Source organism: Rana temporaria, chromosome 5, assembly GCF_905171775.1.
Source record: "Rana temporaria chromosome 5, aRanTem1.1, whole genome shotgun sequence".
Taxonomy (NCBI): Eukaryota; Metazoa; Chordata; class Amphibia; order Anura; family Ranidae; genus Rana; species Rana temporaria.
This window is the reverse complement of record NC_053493.1, coordinates 252691-276293: the sequence shown is the minus strand read 5'-3', so window position 1 is coordinate 276293 and position 23603 is coordinate 252691. Positions and strand designations below refer to the sequence as shown.

Sequence of the window (23603 nt, the reverse complement as noted above, 5' to 3'; positions counted from 1 at the left end):
GGAGGATAGACCTGGGGAGGGATATATAATGGAGAGGAGATAAGGGAAGGAGGAGGATAGACCTGGGGAGGGATATATAATGGAGAGGAGATAAGGGAAGGAGGATAGACCTGGGGAGGGATATATAATGGAGAGGAGATGAGGGAAGGAGGAGGATAGACCTGGGGAGGGATATATAATGGAGAGGAGATAAGGGAAGGAGGAGGATAGACCTGGGGAGGGATATATAATGGAGAGGAGATAAGGGAAGGAGGATAGACCTGGGGAGGGATATATAATGGAGAGGAGATGAGGGAAGGAGGAGGATAGACCTGGGGAGGGATATATAATGGAGAGGAGATAAGGGAAGGAGGATAGACCTGGGGAGGGATATATAATGGAGAGGAGATAAGGGAAGGAGGAGGATAGACCTGGGGAGGGATATATAATGGAGAGGAGATAAGGGAAGGAGGAGGATAGACCTGGGGAGGGATATATAATGGAGAGGAGATAAGGGAAGGAGGAGGATAGACCTGGGGAGGGATATATAATGGGAAGGGAAGGGAAGGAGGAGGATAGACCTGGGGAGGGATATATAATGGAGAGGAGATAAGGGAAGGAGGAGGATAGACCTGGGGAGGGATATATAATGGAGAGGAGATGAGGGAAGGAGGAGGATAGACCTGGGGAGGGATATATAATGGAGAGGAGATAAGGGAAGGAGGAGGATAGACCTGGGGAGGGATATATAATGGAGAGGAGATAAGGGAAGGAGGAGGATAGACCTGGAGAGGGATATATAATGGAGAGGAGATGAGGGAAGGAGGAGGATAGAACTGGGGAGGGATATATAATGGAGAGGAGATAAGGGAAGGAGGAGGATAGACCTGGGGAGGGATATATAATGGAGAGGAGATAAGGGAAGGAGGAGGATAGACCTGGGGAGGGATATATAATGGGGAGGAGATAAGGGAAGGAGGAGGATAGACCTGGGGAGGGATATATAATGGAGAGGAGATAAGGGAACGAGGAGGATAGACCTGGGGAGGGATATATAATGGGGAGGAGATAAGGGAAGGAGGAGGATAGACCTGGGGAGGGATATATAATGGAGAGGAGATGAGGGAAGGGAAGGAGAAGGATAGATAAGGGAGGGATATATAATGGAGAGGAGATAAGGGAAGGAGGAGGATAGACCTGGGGAGGGATATATAATGGAGAGGAGATAAGGGAAGGAGGGGGATAGACCTGGGGAGGGATATATAATGGAGAGGAGATGAGGGAAGGAGGAGGATAGACCTGGGGAGGGATATATAATGGAGAGGAGATAAGGGAAGGAGAAGGATAGATAAGGGAGGACACACCGAAATTCCGGCCATAATGGACTTCATATGAAGGCTGTAGGACAGCGACAGACGCCTGAGCCGGGCTCCGTACTTCTCCAGGAATCTTTGCACGGCATCGAATTGAACCTATGGAGACAACACACCTGTCGTTACAAGATAAGAAGGTGAGGGAAGTATCAGCTGACAATGATCACAGTTAAGCTGTTCCCGTAGCTTAAGACTTCGAATGGAAAAACATAAAACAGTGGGACATTCCCCCATACCGTTGCGTTGCGGATTCTGCAGGGTGTAGAGTGATGCACATCGTACCTTGGAGTTCTGAAGGTTGAGATTCTGTAACTGCGGACAGCAACGTCCTATAGTCAGCAGGTCTTCCACGGTCACCTGATTACAATGCGACAGCGTAAGAGACGACAGCAGGGGGCAGGACTGCGACAAATTCTTAAAATAAAACAGAAAAGACAGTGAGAAGCACAATACGAGGCAAAGTTGTCAGGACAGACATTTTGGGGGGGAGGGCAGGGAAAGAGACAATATTCCCTTTGAGAGTCAGTGACAGGGTGGAGGCCCGGTGGCATTTGGAGACATTTTGAAAACCATCTTGGCATCTAGGGACAGACATGGACCCTTATATCATCTGGGATCAAGTGGAGGTGGAGGTGCCCCAGGGGCCTCAAGGTACAGGTGGGGAGAGCCGCACTCTGAACAAGTTATAGCCTTTATTTAGTGCTGTCCTTTATTAAAAAAAAAAAAAAAAAAAAAAAAAAAAGGACAGCACTAAATAAAGACTATAACTTGTTCAGAGTGCGGCTGTCCAGAGACAATCTTTGTTCCTGCTTTGCTAAGTGCATTGCCTGCACCTGTTGTCTGCAACGGAGGATATTCATCTGGGTTCCCACCTGGAGCGGCTCCTCCCTTTTCCCTTACAGGTGGGGAGACCCCTGGCTTTTGAGAACAGGAAGACACCCCTGATGGCTTGTGTGGGACACACAGGTCACTATGGCATCCAGGCACAAGTCCCCATGGCATGCAGGGAGATGTAGGAGGAACCATGGCACCCAGGAGAAGCTGGAAGGCACCTGTGGCATGTGGGGACAGGCAGGAAGTCACTATGGCATCCAGGGACAGGAGCAAGGACCCAGTGGCATTGGGGGCGGGGAGAGATAGGAGGGACCCGTGGCTCCCAGGTGTAGGAGGGAGGCACTCTTGGCATGTGGAGACATGCAGGAAGTCCCTATGGCATGCAGGGACAAGTGTGAAGGTCCTGTGGAATCCGGGGAGAGTCACCCACGGCACCAAGGGGTATGTGGAAGGCACTCCTCCACCCACCCCTGGGCATAGGGGGTAAACGATTGCACTTACCTGTAGTACAAGAGACACAAAACTCTTCCATTGATGGAGGGAAAAGTCAGAGACCTGAGGAAGCCTAGAAGAAAAACTTGATTACAGACGGCAGCAATGAAGGGGAGGACATGGTTGTCAACATTCCAAACAAATTCTACAACTGGTCGGTGCCAACCCTGGACACAGCTATAGGGATGACCACTATATATGCAACAACAACAAAAGTTTGCAGACAGCAAATTAATAACAGCCATATTGGCCAGATGAGTTTCAGCAGTTTTTTTAAAATAAGATTTTTGTACTTTCCATGAAATCTTTTTCTTGGAGTGCACTGACGGCCAAAGGACTCCTTCCGTCATTGGGTTATTCTGCCGCTTAGAGGTTTGGATTAGGGTTGTCCCGATACCACTTTTTTAGGACTGAGTACAAGTACTGATACTTTTTTTCCAAGTACTCGCCGATACCGAATACCGATACTTTTTTTTAAATGTGTCCCCAAATGCAGCCATGTCCCCCCCATATGCAGCCATGTCCCCCCCCATATCCAGCCATGTCCCCCCACATATGCAGCCATGTCCCCCACATATGCAGCCATGTCCCCCCCATATGCAGCCATGTCCCCCCACATATGCAGCCATGTCCCCCCCATATGCAGCCATGTCCCCCCACATATGCAGCCATGTCCCCCCCATATCCAGCCATGTCCCCCCACATATGCAGCCATGTCCCCCCACATATGCAGCCATGTCCCCCCCATATGCAGCCATGTCCCCCACATATGTGCAGCCATGTCCCCACACATATGCAGCCATGTCCCCACACATATGCAGCCATGTCCCCCCACATATGCAGCCATGTCCCCCCCATATGCAGCCATGTCCCCCCACACATATGCAGCCATGTCCCCCCACACATGCAGCCATGTCCCCACACAGATGCCGCTATGTCCCCACACAGATGCCGCCATGTCCCCACACAGATGCCGCCATGTCCCCCTTAGAAGCAGCCATGTCCCCTTTAGAAGCAGCCATGTCCCCCTTAGAAGCAGCCATGTCCCCCTTAGAAGCAGCCATGTCCCCCCTTAGAAGCAGCCATGTCCCCCTTAGAAGCAGCCATGTCCCCCCTTAGAAGCAGCCATGTCCCCCCTTAGAAGCAGCCATGTCCTTAGAAGCAGCCATGTCCCCCCTTAGAAGCAGCCATGTCCCCCCTTAGAAGCAGCCATGTCCCCCCTTAGAAGCAGCCATGTCCCCCCTTAGAAGCAGCCATTTCCCCTCTTAGAAGCAGCCATGTCCCCCATTAGAAGCAGCCATGTCCCCCCTTAGAAGCAGCCATGTCCCCCCTTATAAGCTGCCTTCTCCCCCCCCCCCCCCCACCTGCATGCTGCCGCGCCGCATGGTTAAACAGCGTGCGGGGAACATTACAGCTTTCATTTGAATAGCTGTAATGATTCGCGCCGCGTATAGACACTCCCCCTCGCTCCGGATTGGACAGATCACCCGAGCAAGGGGGAGTGTCTATACGCGGCGCGGCGGGAAACACTACAGCTATTCAAAGGAAAGCTGTAATGTTCCCCGCTCGTATTAACCAAGCGGCGGGATGCGATGTGGCGGCGGGGGGGAGGACGGGGGCTGAGTATTCTATTTAGGCATCGGCGGTATTTGCGGGAGTACAAGTACTCCCGCAAATACTCGGTATCGGGACAACCCTAGTTTGGATACTGGCAAAGAACGTAAGCCAGTCTCCAGTTTAAACGTTCCTCTACCCAGCAAGTTTTATAAGCAAGCAGAACAAGGGCAACCTGTGCCCCTTACAGAGGGGTGCAACCTGTGCCCCTTACAGAGGGGTGCAACCTGTGCCCCTTACAGAGGGGTGCAACCTGTGCCCCGTACAGAGGGGTGCAACCTGTGCCCCGTACAGAGGGGTGCAACCTGTGCCCCTTACAAAGGGGTGCAACCTGTGCCCCTTACAGAGGGGTGCAACCTGTGCCCCTTACAGAGGGGTGCAACCTGTGCCCCTTACAGAGGGGTGCAACCTGTGCCCCGTACAGAGGGGTGCAACCTGTGCCCCTTACAGAGGGGTGCAACCTATGCCCCTTACAGAGGGGTGCAACCTATGCCCCTTACAGAGGGGTGCAACCTGTGCCCCTTACAGAGGGGTGCAACCTGTGCCCCTTACAAAGGGGTGCAACCTGTGCCCCTTACAGAGGGGTGCAACCTGTGCCCCTTACAGAGGGGTGCAACCTGTGCCCCTTACAGAGGGGGTGCAACCTGTGCCCCTTACAGAGGGGTGCAACCTGTGCCCCTTACAGAAGGGTGCAACCTGTGCCCCTTACAGAGGGGTGCAACCTGTGCCCCTTACAGAGGGGTGCAACCTGTTCCCCTTACAGAAGGGTGCAACCTGTGCCCCTTACAGAAGGGTGCAACCTGTGCCCCTTACAGAGGGGTGCAACCTGTGCCCCTTACAGAGGGGTGCAACCTGTGCCCCTTACAGAAGGGTGCAACCTGTGCCCCTTACAGAAGGGTGCAACCTGTGCCCCTTACAGAGGGGTGCAACCTGTTCCCCTTACAGAAGGGTGCAACCTGTTCCCCTTACAGAAGGGTGCAACCTGTGCCCCTTACAGAGGGGTGCAACCTGTGCCCCTTACAGAAGGGTGCAACCTGTGCCCCTTACAGAAGGGTGCAACCTGTGCCCCTTACAGAAGGGTGCAACCTGTGCCCCTTACAGAGGGGTGCAACCTGTGCCCGCCCCTCAATGGAGCCAAGAAAGATTTTACAGTAGGTACAGAATTCTTATTTTATTTGTCTATTGAGGGACACTGGAATTTTTTAAATATTGGGACATCTAAAAAACAGTTCAACTGGGAGGGCCACTAAAATATCCTAAAACTAACAAATCACAGCCACGTGGGAAGAAGGCCCGAGCTAAACGGGGAACCATCACTAACAAGGGATTCCAAGAGGGTCTACAGTTGTGCTCATAAGTTTACATACCCTGGCAGAATTTATGATTTCTTGGACATTTTTCAGGAGAATGATAAACACAAAGGGCCAGATTATCAGAGGAGATAGGCCGTCGTATCTCTGAGTGCGGCCGGTCGTATCTATGCGCCTGATTCTTAGAATCAGTTACGCATAGATATCTATTAGATCCGACAGGCGTAAGTCTCTTACGCCGTCGGATCGTAACTGCATATTTACGCTGGCCGCTAGGGGCGTGTACGCTGATTTACGCGTCGAAATAGGTTTTCTGTTTATTGTGCCCAGCAATAAAGGGCTAGATTCAGGTAGCCCTGCGTAATGTTGTGTGGGCGTAACGTATCTCCGATACGTTACGCCGATGTAAATTAGGGCGCAAGTTCCGTATTCAGAAAGAACTTGCGCCCTAAGTTACGGCGGAGTAACGTATGTGCTCTGGCGTAAGCCCGCCTAATTCAAATTTGGATGATGTGGGCGTGTTTTACCTAAATTTAGTGTGACCCCACGTATTTGACGTTTTTTACAAACAGCGAAAAATTCGACGCGGTAACGACGTTCATACTTAACATTGCGTACGCCTCATATAGCAGGAGTAGCCTTACGCCGGAAAAAGCCTAACGTAAACAAATGGGCCGGTCGTACGTACGTTTGTGAATCGGCGTATCTACCTAATTAGCATATTCCTTGCGTAAATCGACGGAAGCGCCACCTAGCGGCCAGCGTAAAATTGCAACTAAGACACGACGGCGTAAGAGACTTATGCCGGTCGGATCTTAGTCAAATCTATGCGTAACTGATTCTAAGAATCAGGCGCATAGATACGACGCCGCACACTCAGAGATACGCCGTCGTATCTCGTACGTGAATCTAGCCCATAGTGTCAGCAGCCTTTTTTTAGTTCTTTTTAGTTTATTTTACTTTAAGTGCAACAAATTTGTTATTTTTAAACGGCGCTGGTTGGATTTTCAGGTGGCGCGAAGGACACATTATAGGCTAGTCCTGCATGTCTAGTCCAGTAGAGTCCGGCTACAACCTGTAGGATATGTACAATGTATGTGCAATATATATATATATATATTCCTGAATGTACATTGTATAATCCAGTAGCTGTCCATTTACGCAATTACATGTCCATTTACGCATCTTTCAGGCGGCGTAGCGTATCGTATTTAGGCTACGCCGCCGTAAGTCAGAGAGGCAAGTGCAGTATTCACAAAGCACTTGCCTCCTAAGTTACGGCGGCGTAGCGTAAATGGGGCCGGCGTAAGCACGCCTAATTCAAATGAGGATGAGGGGGGCGTGTTTTATGTTAATGATTGGTGACCCGACGTGATTGACGCATGCGCCGTCCGTGGACATATCCCAGTGTGCATTGCTCCAAAGTACGCCGCAAGGACGTATTGGTTTCGACGTGAACGTAAATTACGTCCAGCCCCATTCACGGACGACTTACGTAAAAATTTCAAATTTCGACGCGGGAACGACGGCCATACTGAACATTGACTAGGCCAGCTATTTGTTCGACTAACTTTACGCCGGAAAAAGCCGTACATAAACGAAGTAAAAAAAAAAAATGCACCGGGCGCACGTACGTTTCGGAATCGGCGTATCTAGTCATTTGCATATTCTACGCCGAACTCAACAGAAGCGCCACCTAGCGGCCAGCGTAAATATTGCACCCTAAGATACGCCGGCGTAGGAGACTTACGCCGCTCGTATCTTAGCCTAATTTAAGCGTATCTGGTTTCCAGAATACGCTTAAATTTAGGACGGCGCAGATTCAGAGTTACGTCGGCGTATCTACTGATACGCCGGCGTAAAGTTATCTGAATCCAGCTATATGTCTTTTTCTTTACATTCTCTTTTTGGAATTGTGACGGAAGTCACTTTGGGTGGGGGGTTTGTGGAACTCAGCTTAACTTGGAGAGCTCTGGAAACTCCTTGTCCAGCTTCCCCGACCCCTCTTATGTGTAAATCACCCTGGCCCGGATTCAGAGAGCAATTGCGCCTGCGTAACCATAGTTACGCAGCGCAATTGCTTACTTGCCCCGGCGTTACGAATGCTCCTGATTCAGGAACATCGTAACGCCGACTGCAGCCTAAAATCTGCGTGGCATAAGGCTCTTATGCCCGCATATCTTAGGCTGCATTCTTGCGATGACCGCTAGGGGGCGCTCCCATTGTGCTCAGTGTATAGTATACAAATTGCATACTAACACCGATTCACAATGTTGCGCGAGCCCTGCGTACGCAAGTTACGTCGTTTCCGTACGGCGTGTTTAGCGTAAGGCTGCCCCTGCTAATAGTAGGGGCAGCCAATGCTAAGGATCCCCGTCGTTCCCGCGTCGCGAGATTTGAAATCTACGTCGTTTGCGTAAGTGATTCGTGAATGGCGCTGGACGCCATTCACGTTCACTTTGAAGCAAATGACGTCCTTGCGACGTCATTTGCCGCAATGCACGTCGGGAAAGTTTCCCGACGGAGCATGCGCTCTACGCTCGGCGCGGGAGCGCGCCTAATTAAAATGATTCCCGCCCCCTACGGGATCATTTAAATTGCGTGCTCTAGCGCCGGGCAATTTTGCCGGCGGGCCCGCGCAATTCACGGAGCTTCTGCTCCGTGAATCAAGGGCAGCAGAGCAAATTTGCGGGGGCGCAGGGCAAAATCGTTGCCCTGCGCCTCCGCAAAAAAAGCGCAAATCTCTTTGAACCCGGGCCCCTGTGTCTGAGTTGGATATCCGTTGTAACATGTGCTTGAATAAAGCGAATCTGCTGGTTTTTACCCGACACTGAAGTACGGAGTACGTGGATGGCGCTGGTTCTGGACAGAGGAACCACTGACGGCGGACCTAGTTCTGTTGAAGACAAGGGTTCCTCACAGGAATATTAACAAATTTTGGGGTCTTCGTGTTTTTGGGATTTCTGCAGATCCCTCACTTCCTGCTGCCCAATTCTACAACCCGTCTAACATGCGTCTAAGGAAGACCTGAACTGACCGTTGCTGGATGAGCGCCTCAATTGTCTTCATCACCCGTTTCTGGGTTCTCGGTGGATCCGTGATGCCTGGAAGGACACAGCAGCGACTCACCGTCACACGACGCCAGAGGTCCCGACTGGACGCTACCTGTCGCCATAGCCGACAAACCTGGGAGAGCCTGCAGATGAAAAGGGGACACGGGGAGATAAGAGATGAGGAGGATGACCCCCTGGGATACACCCCCGTTGTCTTGTGTCCTCACCTGCACAGAATGGGCACCGCGCCCTCACTGTCCGCCAACAACCTGAAGACCCGATGTAAGATCTCCACCGGGATGATAGAGCTCCAGCAAAAGTCGGTAGTGACATCTTCCGTGTCCATCGATGCCTCCTCACTGCCTCCGCTCTGCTCACAGACCGATTCATCTAGATCGTTGTTGGAGTTCAGGAGCAACATGTCCGCGTCTGTGTGGTGGATGGAATAGGAAGGGTCCGCATTTTTGGATTGCTCCCTGGAGCTGGAGCGTTTTGGGGAGCGACCGCGCTATGCAGAGTACTTTTCGCGGCAAGACATCTAAAAGACATAATAATAATAATTAGGGGTGTCCCGATACCACTTTTTTAGGACCAAATACAAGTACCGATACTTTTTTTTAAATGTGTCCCCAAATGCAGCCATGTCCCCCCACAAATGCAGCCATGTCCCCCCACAAATGCAGCCATGTCCCCCCACATAAATGCAGCCATATCCCCCACATATTGCAGCCATGTCCCCGCACATATGCAGCCATGTACCCCCACATATTGCAGCCATGTCCCCCCACATATATCCAGCCATGTCCCCCCACATATGCAGCCATATCCCCCACATATATGCAGCCATGTCCCCCACATATATGCAGCCATGTCCCCCCACATATGCAGCCATATCCCCCACATATATGCAGCCATGTCCCCCCACATATGCAGCCATATCCCCCACATATATGCAGCCATGTCCCCCCACATATGCAGCCATATCCCCCACATATATGCAGCCATGTCCCCCACATATATGCAGCCATGTCCCCCCACATATATGCAGCCATGTCCCCCCACATATATGCAGCCATGTCCCCCCACATATTGCAGCCATGTCCCCCCACATATATGCAGCCATGTCCCCCCACATATATGCAGCCATGTCCCCCACATATATGCAGCAATGTCCCCCCACAGATGCAGCCATGTCCCCCACAGATGCAGCCATGTCCCCCACATATATGCAGCCATGTCTCCCCACATATGCAGCCATGTCCCCCATATATCCAGCCATGTCCCCAAACATATGCAGCCATGTCCCCCATATATCCAGCCATGTCCCCAAACATATGCAGCCATGTCCCCCATACCTAATGATGATGCCGCGTTAATCACCGTGCGGCGAACATTACAGGCAGCTTTCGTTTGAATAGCTGTTTTCCCTGCCACGCCGTGTATAGACACTCCCCCTTGCTCGGGATTGGACAGATCCGTCCAAGGGGGAGTGTCTATACACGGCGCGGCGGGCAAAACAGCTATTCAAACTAAAGGTGCCTGGAATGTTCGCCGCACGGTGATTAACGCGGCAGGTTTGCGATTTACGGCGGGGCGCAAGTATTCTATTTAGGCATCGGGGGTATTTGCGGGAGTACAAGTACTCCCGCAAATACTCGGTATCGGTCCCGATACCAATACTGGTATCGGGACAACCCTAATAATAATTATTATAATAATAATACTTCCGGCAAAAGGGTGACATCTGAAAAGAGAAAATACTAATATATTGATGGAAGAATTGTACAATTCCTTTCCAGGAGTCCACTAAGGGCACAGAAAGTCACTCTGTCGGGTTATACTTCTGTCTACAGGAGGATTGGATACTGCTCAACAATATACCGTATATACTCGAGTATAAGCCGAGATTTTCAGCACATTTTTTTTGTGCTGAAAATGCCCCCCTCGGCTTATACCGAGTCACCTTTTTGCGCCTGATCTCTTGAACTTTGGGGACCCGGTACCGGCCAGCCATAGGTCCCCTGGACCCCACACATGTAGCCCCCTCTTCCTCTACAAGTGTGGAAAGTTTGTTGTCCGGGGGACCTACGGCCGGGCAGGGTTTGACAAATTTGCTTGGAATCTCAGAGCCAGCTAAAAAAGTTAGGAGCCAGAAAACGCGCCCCGTCCCGACGAGCTCGCACGCAGAAGCGAACGCATACGTGAGCAGCGCCCGCATATGTAAACGGTGTTCAAACCACACATGTGAGGTATCGCCGCGATCGGTAGAGCGAGAGCAATAATTCTAGCCCTAGACCTCCTCTGTAACTCAAAACATGCAACCTGTAGAATTTTTTAAACGTCGCCTATGAAGATTTTAAAGGGTAAAAGTTTGTCGGCATTCCACGAGCGGACGCAATTTTGAAGCGTGACATGTTGGGTATCAATTTACTCTGCGTAACATTATCTTTCATAATATTAAAAAAAAAAGTGGATAACTTTACTGTTGTCTTATTTTTTAATTAAAAAAAGTGTAATTTTTTCCCAAAAAAGTGCGCTTGTAAGACCGCTGCGCAAATATGGCGTGACAGAAAGTATTGCAACGATCGCCATTTTATTCCCTAGGGTGTTAGGATAAAAAATATATATATAATGTTTGGGGGGTTCTAAAAAGAGGGAAGAAGATGGCAGTGAAAATAGTGAAAAATGACATTAGAATTGCCGTTTAACTTGTAATGCCAACGGCCACCACCAGATGGCGCCAGCTTCCAAGCCAAGTCGCCAGGACACTATTTCTAGTTGCCATGGCGACCTGGCGACCGGGATTTGTCGAGCCCTGAGTTAAGGACACCTTAAGGGGGCATCAGATGAGATCTAAACATCAGCCTAGTAAAGTTTGGAGACGGCCTATGTGGGCTCCTATGAGAGTCATTAAAAAATCGAGTTTCTAGGAGGTCCAATCACATCCCTTCCTCTGACAACAGCGATGAAAGCAGTCCTGGAAGAATGGCGGATGGCTCGGGTAGAAAGACCCCCCGGGCACTCATCACAATATACTCCATCAAGGGCATTAAATACCTGGATCAGATCTGCCCGGGAGGGGGGGGGGCAATAGGCTCGGTTTTGTATTCAATTCTATTAGTCTCAAAAACCTCAATAAAGAGAATAATAATAATAAAAACAGTCCAGGCATTAACCTTGCAAGAGGCACTTTCCAAACCTCGGAGACCCTCAGGAATGAGGGCCCGGAGGGCCGCATGTCACGTCTCCCCCCCAGTGTAACATGCAGGGGATCCAGAACTGTTAGGGGGGTGTCTGTGTAACAAACTGTGGGGTGCTGTGTAATGTAAAGGGGCCCAGAGGTGCGGTGCTGTGTAATGTGAAGGGGCCCAGAGGTGCGGGGTGCTGTGTAATGTGAAGGGGCCCAGAGGTGCGGGGTGCTGTGTAATGTAAAGGGGCCCAGAGGTGCAGGGTGCTGTGTAATGTAAAGGGGCCCAGAGGTGCAGGGTGCTGTGCAATGTAAAGGGGTCCAGAGGTGCAGGGTGCTGTGTAATGTAAAGGGGTCCAGAGGTGCAGGGTGCTGTGTAATGTAAAGGGGTCCAGAGGTGCAGGGGACTGTGTAATGTAAAGGGTCCAGAGGTGCAGGGTGCTGTGTAATGTAAAGGGGTCCAGAGGTGCAGGGTGCTGTGTAATGTAAAGGGTCCAGAGGTGCAGGGTGCTGTGTAATGTAAAGGGGCCCAGAGGTGCAGGGTGCTGTGTAATGTAAAGGGGTCCAGAGGTGCAGGGTGCTGTGTAATGTAAAGGGGCCCAGAGGTGCAGGGTGCTGTTTAATGTAAAAGGGTCCTGAGATGCAGGGTGCTGTGTAATGTAAAGGGGTCCAGAGGTGCAGGGTGCTGTGTAATGTAAAGGGGCCCAGAGGTGCTGTGTAATGTAAAGGGGCCCAGAGGTGCAGGGTGCTGTGTAATGTAATGGGGCCCAGAGGTGCAGGGTGCTGTGTAATGTAAAGGGGCCCAGAGGTGCAGGGTGCTGTGTAATGTAAAGGGGCCCAGAGGTGCAGGGTGCTGTGTAATGTAAAAGGGTCCAGAGGTGCAGGGTGCTGTGTAATGTAAAGGGGTCCAGAGGTGCAGGGTGCTGTGTAATGTAAAGGGGTCCAGAGGTGCAGGGTGCTGTGTAATGTAAAGGGGTCCAGAGGTGCAGGGTGCTGTGTAATGTAAAGGGGCCCAGAGGTGCAGGGTGCTGTGTAATGTAAAGGGTCCAGAGGTGCTGTGTAATGTAAAGGGTCCAGAGGTGCAGGGTGCTGTGTAATGTAAAGGGGTCCTGAGATGCAGGGTGCTGTGTAATGTAAAGGGTCCAGAGGTGCAGGGTGCTGTGTAATGTAAAGGGGTCCAGAGGTGCAGGGTGCTGTGTAATGTAAAGGGGTCCAGAGGTGCAGGGTGCTGTGTAATGTAAAGGGGTCCAGAGGTGCAGGGTGCTGTGTAATGTAAAGGGGTCCAGAGGTGCAGGGTGCTGTGTAATGTAAAGGAGTCCAGAGGTGCAGGGTGTTGTGTAATGTAAAGGGGCCCAGAGGTGCAGGGTGCTGTGTAATGTAAAGGGGTCCAGAGGTGCAGGGTGCTGTGTAATGTAAAGGGGTCCAGAGGTGCAGGGTGCTGTGCAATGTAAAGGGGTCCAGAGGTGCAGGGTGCTGTGTAATGTAAAGGAGTCCAGAGGTGCAGGGTGCTGTGTAATGTAAAGGGGTCCAGAGGTGCAGGGTGCTGTGTAATGTAAAGGGGTCCAGAGGTGCAGGGTGCTGTGTAATGTAAAGGGGTCCAGAGGTGCAGGGTGCTGTGTAATGTAAAGGGGTCCAGAGGTGCAGGGTGCTGTGTAATGTAAAGGGGCCCAGAGGTGCAGGGTGCTGTGTAATGTAAAGGGGCCCAGAGGTGCAGGGTGCTGTGTAATGTAAAGGGGTCCAGAGGTGCAGGGTGCTGTGTAATGTAAAGGAGTCCAGAGGTGCAGGGTGTTGTGTAATGTAAAGGGGCCCAGAGGTGCAGGGTGCTGTGTAATGTAAAGGGGTCCAGAGGTGCAGGGTGCTGTGTAATGTAAAGGAGTCCAGAGGTGCAGGGTGCTGTGCAATGTAAAGGGGTCCAGAGGTGCAGGGTGCTGTGTAATGTAAAGGGGTCCAGAGGTGCAGGGTGCTGTGCAATGTAAAGGGGTCCAGAGGTGCAGGGTGCTGTGTAATGTAAAGGGGTCCAGAGGTGCAGGGTGCTGTGTCATGTAAAGGGGTCCAGAGGTGCAGGGTGCTGTGTAATGTAAAGGGGTCCAGAGGTGCAGGGTGCTGTGTAATGTAAAGGGGTCCAGAGGTGCAGGGTGCTGTGTAATGTAAAGGGGTCCAGAGGTGCAGGGTGCTGTGTAATGTAAAGGGGTCCAGAGGTGCAGGGTGCTGTGTAATGTAAAGGGGCCCAGAGGAGCAGGATGCTGTGTAATGTAAAGGGGTCCAGAGGTGCAGGGTGCTGTGTAATGTAAAGGGGCCCAGAGGTGCAGGGGTGCTGTGTAATGTAAAGGGGCCCAGAGGAGCAGGATGCTGTGTAATGTAAAGGGGCCCAGAGGTGCAGAGTGCTGTGTAATGTAAAGGGGCCCAGAGATGCAGGGTGCTGTGTAATGTAAAGGGGCCCAGAGGTGCAGGGTGCTGTGTAATGTAAAGGGGTCCAGAGGTGCAGGGTGCTGTGTAATGTAAAGGGGCCCAGAGGTGCAGGGTGCTGTGTAATGTAAAGGGGCCCAGAGGTGCAGGGTGCTGTGTAATGTAAAGGGGCCCAGAGGTGCAGGGTGCTGTGTAATGTAAAGGGGCCCAGAGGTGCAGGGTGCTGTGTAATGTAAAGGGGCCCAGAGGTGCAGGGTGCTGTGTAATGTAAAGGGGCCCAGAGGTGCGGGACGCCGCTATTACTAGTAAAAGAAAATATATATAATAATAAAAACGCTCTATTTTTGTTTATAGCGCAAAAAATATAAAAACCGCAGAGGAGATCAAATCCCACCAAAAGAAAGCTCTAATTGGGGGGGAAAGTTTCATTTGAGTACAGTGTTGCACGACCGCACAATTGTCACTCAAAGTGCAATAGCGCTGAGAGATGAGAATTGTGCTGGACGGGGGAGGGGAATGTCACCGGCACTCTGATCTCCAATACGAGTCCAAAGATTTATCCACCAATCACATGACAGGGAGATTCCTCTTCTGCGTTATCATTGGAAGGGAATGGAAACCCCGGAGGTTGGGGTGTCACCAGAACAGGAAGAGAGGAAATATCTGCAATGGGGACACCAAACCAGAGAGTCATGTAGGATCCCTTCATCAGACATGTGACTCCAAACCTCACACCCTGCTTGTATCCATCCGGTGTGCGGGAAAGTATCTCCTTTGTATCCATCCGGTGTGCGGGAAAGTATCTCCATTGTATCCATCCGGTGTGCGGGAAAGTATCTCCTTTGTACCGATCCGCGGTGTGCGGGAAAGTATCTCCTTTGTATCGATCCGCGGTGTGCGGGAAAGTATCTCCTTTGTACCGATCCGCGGGAAAGTATCTTCTTTGTATCGATCCGCGGTGTGCGGGAAAGTATCTCCTTTGTACCGATCCGCGGTGTGCGGGAAAGTATCTTCTTTGTATCGATCCGCGGTGTGCGGGAAAGTATCTCCTTTGTATCCATCCGGTGTGCGGGAAAGTATCTCCTTTGTACCGATCCGCGGGAAAGTATCTTCTTTGTATCGATCCGCGGTGTGCGGGAAAGTATCTCCTTTGTACCGATCCGCGGGAAAGTATCTTCTTTGTATCCATCCGGTGTGCGGGAAAGTATCTCCTTTGTACCGATCCGCGGTGTGCGGGAAAGTATCTCCTTTGTACCGATCCGCGGTGTGCGGGAAAGTATCTTCTTTGTATCGATCCGCGGTGTGCGGGAAAGTATCTCCTTTGTACCGATCCGCGGGAAAGTATCTTCTTTGTATCGATCCGCGGTGTGCGGGAAAGTATCTCTACCGATCCGCGGTGTGCGGGAAAGTATCTCTTTTGTATCGATCCGCGGGAAAGTATCTCCTTTGTATCCATCTGGTGTGCGGGAAAGTATCTCCTTTGTATCGATCCGCGGTGTGCGGGAAAGTATCTCCTTTGTACCGATCCGCAGTGTGCGGGAAAGTATCTCCTTTGTATCGATCCGCGGTGTGCGGGAAAGTATCTCCTTTGTATCCATCCGGTGTGCGGGAAAGTATCTCCATTGTATCCATCCGGTGTGCGGGAAAGTATCTCCTTTGTACCGATCCGCGGTGTGCGGGAAAGTATCTCCTTTGTATCGATCCGCGGTGTGCGGGAAAGTATCTCCTTTGTACCGATCCGCGGGAAAGTATCTTCTTTGTATCGATCCGCGGTGTGCGGGAAAGTATCTCCTTTGTACCGATCCGCGGTGTGCGGGAAAGTATCTTCTTTGTATCGATCCGCGGTGTGCGGGAAAGTATCTCCTTTGTATCCATCCGGTGTGCGGGAAAGTATCTCCTTTGTACCGATCCGCGGGAAAGTATCTTCTTTGTATCGATCCGCGGTGTGCGGGAAAGTATCTCCTTTGTACCGATCCGCGGGAAAGTATCTTCTTTGTATCCATCCGGTGTGCGGGAAAGTATCTCCTTTGTACCGATCCGCGGTGTGCGGGAAAGTATCTCCTTTGTACCGATCCGCGGTGTGCGGGAAAGTATCTTCTTTGTATCGATCCGCGGTGTGCGGGAAAGTATCTCCTTTGTACCGATCCGCGGGAAAGTATCTTCTTTGTATCGATCCGCGGTGTGCGGGAAAGTATCTCTACCGATCCGCGGTGTGCGGGAAAGTATCTCTTTTGTATCGATCCGCGGGAAAGTATCTCCTTTGTATCCATCTGGTGTGCGGGAAAGTATCTCCTTTGTATCGATCCGCGGTGTGCGGGAAAGTATCTCCTTTGTATCGATCCGCGGTGTGCGGGAAAATATCTCCTTTGTATCGATCTGCGGTGTGCGGGAAAGTATCTTCTTTGTATCGATCCGCAGTGTGCGGGAAAGTATCTCCTTTGTATCGATCTGCGGTGTGCGGGAAAGTATCTTCTTTGTATCGATCCGCGGTGTGCGGGAAAGTATCTTCTTTGTATCGATCCGCGGTGTGCGGGAAAGTATCTTCTTTGTATCGATCCGCGGTGTGCGGGAAAGTATCTCCTTTGTATCGATCTGCGGTGTGCGGGAAAGTATCTTCTTTGTATCGATCCGCGGTGTGCGGGAAAGTATCTCCTTTGTAACGATCCGCGGGAAAGTATCTTCTTTGTATCGATCCGCGGTGTGCGGGAAAGTATCTCCTTTGTATCGATCCGCGGTGTGCGGGAAAGTATCTCCTTTGTATCGATCCGCGGTGTGCGGGAAAGTATCTCCTTTGTAACGATCCGCGGGAAAGTATCATCTTTGTATTGATCTGCGGTGTGCGGGAAAGTATCTTCTTTGTATCGATCCGCGGTGTGCGGGAAAGTATCTTCTTTGTATCGATCTGCGGTGTGCGGGAAAGTATCTCCTTTGTATCGATCCGCAGTGTGCGGGAAAGTATCTCCTTTGTATCGATCCGCAGTGTGCGGGAAAGTATCTCCTTTGTATCGATCCGCGGTGTGCGGGAAAGTATCTCCTTTGTATCGATCCGCGGTGTGCGGGAAAGTATCTCCTTTGTATCGATCCGCAGTGTGCGGGAAAGTATCTCCTTTGTATCGATCCGCAGTGTGCAGGAAAGTATCTCCTTTGTATCGATCCGCGGTGTGCGGGAAAGTATCTCCTTTGTATCCATCCGCGGTGTGCGGGAAAATATCTTCTTTGTATCGATCCGCAGTGTGCGGGAAAGTATCTCCTTTGTATCGATCCGCAGTGTGCGGGAAAGTATCTCCTTTGTATCGATCCGCGGTGTGCGGGAAAGTATCTCCTTTGTACCGATCCGCGGGAAAGTATCTTCTTTGTATCCATCCGGTGTGCGGGAAAGTATCTCCTTTGTACCGATCCGCGGGAAAGTATCTTCTTTGTATCCATCCGGTGTGCGGGAAAGTATCTCCTTTGTATCTGTGACGGTATCGGTATGATATCCCCGTCAACGTTCCCTTCTTCCCATAACGACAATCACCCCAATATTCCACGAGGAGGGATATCCCTGGAATCGCCCAGAAAGCCACACATGAGACAAGCTTACTGCTGGAACAAGACACTTTATTGACACAAAAACTCAGCTTATATGTGGTTACAGCCTGTTAGGAACGCCCCCCTCACACAGTGGGGTTTCCCATACAGATTATAGGAGACAAGTCGGAGCCGACCATGCAGACATGTTTCTTTAGATAACGACATCAGCGGAGTTAATTACTAGGTGTAACAGCCTGACCACAATGAAGCAATCAGAATAATTAACATGAGCCCCTTATCTAATCATTGTAAACAGTAAGGCCGGTCTCCTTCCCACACACAATAAATCAATTACCATTTGACTAGGGAGCTGGCTGAGGAAGGGTCATTAACATGTCAATAGCTTGTGACACATGAACCAAGCAGGGAGATTTACACTGACATCCTTCACAATGGCCCCCCTTTTTCTCCCTGCTCCGGCAAACCCGGTTGGACCTTCCCTGGTCCAGTAGGGTTGACGGGTTCAGAGCTTTTAGTCCGAGGTTAACTCCGTTTGGCGTGACTGACCTCCATTGGTAACTGCTTCCGACTCAGGTATGCTACCGGGTCGTCAGATCACACGCCGGTCAGTCCCCAAGTCTTTGTGCGATCTGCAAAGTCACCAGAAGTCAGTGTGAAGTCAGCGAATGGGTCTGTGCGCCGCCGTCTAGGTGTCCCGCTATGGGAGGGGGCAGGTTATGGCTCTGAAGTGACAATCACAGGAGATTCATAAAAAGAAAAAGTTATATTTGTTGAAATGCTGTAGCACTGGTGCTCAGAGTCCGGGGGGGGGGGGGGGGAGAGGGGACTCAGAGCCCCATAAGGTCAGCCACCCCCTGCTCCCTCCGCAGCCGCCGGTTCTCCTCTTTGAGCTTCTCCAGCTCCATCTCCAGTTCATGGAGCCTGGGGGGGTCAGCCCGCTGTGACCTCAGGTGGTTGTTCTCCTCCTCCATGCGGCTTATGCACTCCTCCAGCTCTATGTACTCACGGATCAGATCCTGCTTGCTCATGTCCTGCAGGCTCTCCACGTGGTCCTTCATCATCAGGAACTGGGTGGTGGTGTAAGGGGCCACCGGTGGGCCCTTGGCGAACATCTCGGCCCGCATCTGGGGCGCCCGCTGCGATTCCATCTCCTCCAGTCGCTTCTTCTCCTCCCAGGTCCGCTGGTTATATGACTTCCAGGACCTCTTCTTCTTGGAGGGTAGCTGGCGGTGCCTCTTTCTGCCCAGCTCCCTCCAGGGCCCCTCCGGCTCATGGCGGTCGCCCATGACCAGCTGACAATGGTGTTCCCTGTTGTCCGTAATAACAGATTGTACCATGAGGGCTTCGTAAGGGGTGCCCAATGGTTCTTCCGGACCCAGCTCCTGGAGATCCCAAGCCGAGTCTACACAATGGGCTGCTGCTGGTGGGCGGTACCCAGGTTGAGACCAATTTGACCTGGTGTTGTCGTTCATGGGGCAATTCTGCTTGAAGTGACCCAACTGTTTGCACCGGAAGCAGCGCTGTTCGTTGTCCTCCTGGCGTGGGTAGCGAGGGCTAGATGTCATCGGTCTGTTAGGCGGTTGGTATCTAGCGGCTGGTGGGTGTGAGGGCGCCGTTGGTTGTGGATGTTGTACCCGTGGTGTGACCTGGTTTGTCTTGCGAGTATCCGCATATTCATCCGCCAACTTCGCGGCCTCTGGTAGAGTCATGGGCCTGCGATCTCTCACCCAATCTTTGACATCCGTCTGGATGTGATTGTAAAATTGCTCCAGGAGCATTAGTTGCAAAATGTCCTCTGCGGTGGTGGCCTGGCTGCTGTTAACCCAGTTAGAGGCCGACAGGGACAGCTGGCATGCCCATTCTGCGTAAGAGTCTTTCGTGGTTTTGCGTGAGTCCCTGAACTTCTGTCGGTGGGACTCTGGGGTTACTGCATAACGAGCCAGGAGCGCTTCTTTAACCCGGGCGTAGCTATGGATATCCTGATCTGGCACGGTCCGGAAAGCATCAGAAGCTTTGCCTGACAGTTTGCCTGACAATATTGCAACCCACTCTCCTCTAGCTATTCGGTGCAGGTTACATTGTCGCTCAAAATCCGCCAGGAAGTTATCAATCTCACAGTCCTTTTCATCAAAAGCTTTAAAAGCGCTAAACGGAATCTTCCTTGCGTCTGCTGTGCTGTACTCACTGTTTGGAGAATGTGCGGCTGCTTGTTGGACTGCTGCCAGTTTTAACTGTAGCTCTGCGTCCCTTATTTGTTTATCCTTCTGTAGTTCTGCGTCCCTTATTTGTTTATCCTTCTGTAGTTCTGCGTCCCTTATTTGTTTATCCTTCTGTAGCTCCGCGTCTCTTATTTCTTTAGCCTCCGTCGCTAACATGTCCATCACTTTCAGTACCACATCTGGCGTTGGGTTCGGGCCGAACCACGCTAGCTTCTCTCTCATTAGCTTGTTGGCTGGCGATTCCTCCTCCTGAATCACTGGTGTCTCCATCTCTTGTACTGCTGGCGTTGCTGCAATCCCGTCCTCCTGGTCTAGCTCCATTGATTCTGCTATGATGACCCGCTTGGTTTTGTTGCTAGCAATCCTTCCACGAACTTCCAGTAGTTCTTCCAGTGTCTGCTTGGAATCCGGGTGTGAAGGGGAATAGAAGGGAAGATCCCGCTGCTGCCAACCAATTGTGACGGTATCGGTATGATATCCCCGTCAACGTTCCCTTCTTCCCATAACGACAATCACCCCAATATTCCACGAGGAGGGATATCCCTGGAATCGCCCAGAAAGCCACACATGAGACAAGCTTACTGCTGGAACAAGACACTTTATTGACACAAAAACTCAGCTTATATGTGGTTACAGCCTGTTAGGAACGCCCCCTCACACAGTGGGGTTTCCCATACAGATTATAGGAGACAAGTCGGAGCCGACCATGCAGACATGTTTCTTTAGATAACGACATCAGCGGAGTTAATTACTAGGTGTAACAGCCTGACCACAATGAAGCAATCAGAATAATTAACATGAGCCCCTTATCTAATCATTGTAAACAGTAAGGCCGGTCTCCTTCCCACACACAATAAATCAATTACCATTTGACTAGGGAGCTGGCTGAGGAAGGGTCATTAACATATCAATAGCTTGTGACACATGAACCAAGCAGGGAGATTTACACTGACATCCTTCACAGTATCGATCCGCAGTGTGCGGGAAAGTATCTTCTTTGTATCGATCCGCGGTGTGCGGGAAAGTATCTCCTTTGTAACGATCCGCGGGAAAGTATCTTCTTTGTATCGATCCGCGGTGTGCGGGAAAGTATCTCCTTTGTATCGATCCGCGGTGTGCGGGAAAGTATCTCCTTTGTATCGATCCGCGGTGTGCGGGAAAGTATCTCCTTTGTAACGATCCGCGGGAAAGTATCATCTTTGTATTGATCTGCGGTGTGCGGGAAAGTATCTTCTTTGTATCGATCCGCGGTGTGCGGGAAAGTATCTTCTTTGTATCGATCCGCGGTGTGCGGGAAAGTATCTCCTTTGTAACGATCCGCGGGAAAGTATCTTCTTTGTATCGATCCGCGGTGTGCGGGAAAGTATCTCCTTTGTATCGATCCGCGGTGTGCGGGAAAGTATCTCCTTTGTATCGATCCGCGGTGTGCGGGAAAGTATCTCCTTTGTAACGATCCGCGGGAAAGTATCATCTTTGTATTGATCTGCGGTGTGCGGGAAAGTATCTTCTTTGTATCGATCCGCGGTGTGCGGGAAAGTATCTTCTTTGTATCGATCTGCGGTGTGCGGGAAAGTATCTCCTTTGTATCGATCCGCAGTGTGCGGGAAAGTATCTCCTTTGTATCGATCCGCAGTGTGCGGGAAAGTATCTCCTTTGTATCGATCCGCGGTGTGCGGGAAAGTATCTCCTTTGTATCGATCCGCGGTGTGCGGGAAAGTATCTCCTTTGTATCGATCCGCAGTGTGCGGGAAAGTATCTCCTTTGTATCGATCCGCAGTGTGCAGGAAAGTATCTCCTTTGTATCGATCCGTGGTGTGCGGGAAAGTATCTCCTTTGTATCCATCCGCGGTGTGCGGGAAAATATCTTCTTTGTATCGATCCGCAGTGTGCGGGAAAGTATCTCCTTTGTATCGATCCGCAGTGTGCGGGAAAGTATCTCCTTTGTATCGATCCGCGGTGTGCGGGAAAGTATCTCCTTTGTATCCATCCGCGGTGTGCGGGAAAGTATCTCCTTTGTATCGATCCGCAGTGTGCGGGAAAGTATCTCCTTTGTATCGATCCGCAGTCTGCGGGAAAGTATCTCCTTTGTATCGATCCGCGGTGTGCGGGAAAGTATCTCCTTTGTATCGATCCGCAGTGTGCGGGAAAGTATCTCCTTTGTATCGATCCGCAGTGTGCGGGAAAGTATCTCCTTTGTATCCATCCGCGGTGTGCAGGAAAGTATCTCCTTTGTATCGATCCGCAGTGTGCGGGAAAGTATCTCCTTTGTATCGATCCGCGGTGTGCGGGAAAGTATCTCCTTTGTATCGATCCGCGGTGTGCGGGAAAGTATCTCCTTTGTATCGATCTCTCCAATGGGGGACAAACACAGGATCTGGTGACTTCCTGTTGTGTCTCTGGGACCGGAAGTGAAGGAAATCTCCTCTATGGGGACACCTGACATGACCTATGACCTTCCCTGACTCCAAGGGGGAAGGGTGAGCGGGGGCGGGGCTGTGCCCTCTTATTATCATAGACTCCGCCCCCTCCCGATGAAAGAGACGTGTGAGGGAAGAATTACCATCCGGTCCCCTCCCCCTCTATACAATGACTCCTCCCCCCTCCCGCTTTATCGTACGATACCCTCCCCTCCCCCCCCGTACGGTGCACACCGACCTCTCTCCGCCTCCCGGATTCTTGCTTCTGCTCGGAGGGCGGGGCTGACATCTCTTTTTATCCCTCCCACTGTCAGGAGGCAGAAGAGAAGAGATGTGACGCCATCTTGGTACACCCGGCTGTGAACTCCGCCCCCCAACCCCGGATGTGCTTTGTGGCGGCGACCAATCCGGACGTGGTGTGCGGTCATGTGACCTCCGAAATCCAGCCAATCGCCTCACCGCTGCCGGACCCCGCCCACTGACCTGCGCCCACCGACTGGAGTGAGGGGAGGAGCCTCGACTCAGGTGAGATCTGACCACCTACCTACCCATCCCCCCACCTACCTACCCATCCCCCCCATCTACCTCTCCATTCCGTTACCGAATTACCCTCCATGTAGGGCCGCCCCTCCCCCTCTAATACTGAACACATCGGAGTGTTCATCCAATCACATCATAGGGGCGTACACCCCAATCCTCCCTCACCCCACCCCTCAGATGTACTGTACTGGGATTGGATGGGAGGAAGCTCTGTGCTGGGAGGAGCTCTGTGCTGGGAGGGGCTCTGTGATGGGTGGAGCTCTGTGATGGGAGGGGCTCTGTGCTGGGAGGAGCTCTGTGATGGGAGGGGCTCTGTGATGGGTGGAGCTCTGTGATGGGAGGGGCTCTGTGCTGGGAGGAGCTCTGTGATGGGAGGGGCTCTGTGCTGGTATGGAATCTGTGAATGTAGGAGCTCTGTGATGGGAGGGGCTCTGTGATGGGAGGGGCTCTGTGCTGGGAGGGGCTCTGTGATGGGAGGAGCTCTGTGCTGGGAGGGGCTCTGTGATGGGAGGAGCTCTGTGCTGGGAGGGGCTCTGTGATGGGAGGAGCTCTGTGATGGGAGTAATAAATGAACACCCAGTCATAAATGCTTCAGTCATAAATGAACACAGAAAGTGATTGTCATCGTATTGAAAAGGAAGGAGC

General features: G+C 51.5%; 1 protein-coding gene across 2 annotated transcripts in view; it reads right to left on the bottom strand.

Annotated features, from left to right (window-relative positions):
• LOC120939731 (F-box/LRR-repeat protein 6-like) overlaps window positions 1–22794 on the bottom strand; it is a 33161-nt gene extending 10367 nt beyond the window's left edge. The window contains exons 1-6 of one of the 2 annotated variants that reach the window (XM_040352059.1): window positions 22653–22794; window positions 8883–9193; window positions 8640–8798; window positions 2688–2751; window positions 1635–1766; window positions 1344–1451 (exon numbers count right to left, since the gene is read on the bottom strand). In XM_040352059.1, coding sequence (XP_040207993.1) covers window positions 1344–1451; window positions 1635–1766; window positions 2688–2751; window positions 8640–8798; window positions 8883–9076 — 657 coding nt within the window. In that variant the 5' untranslated portion in view covers window positions 9077–9193; window positions 22653–22794. The remainder of the gene's footprint in view (window positions 1–1343; window positions 1452–1634; window positions 1767–2687; window positions 2752–8639; window positions 8799–8882; window positions 9194–22652) is intronic. The other variant, XM_040352058.1, reaches the window with a different exon arrangement.
• Window positions 22795–23603: the final 809 nt, after the last annotated feature.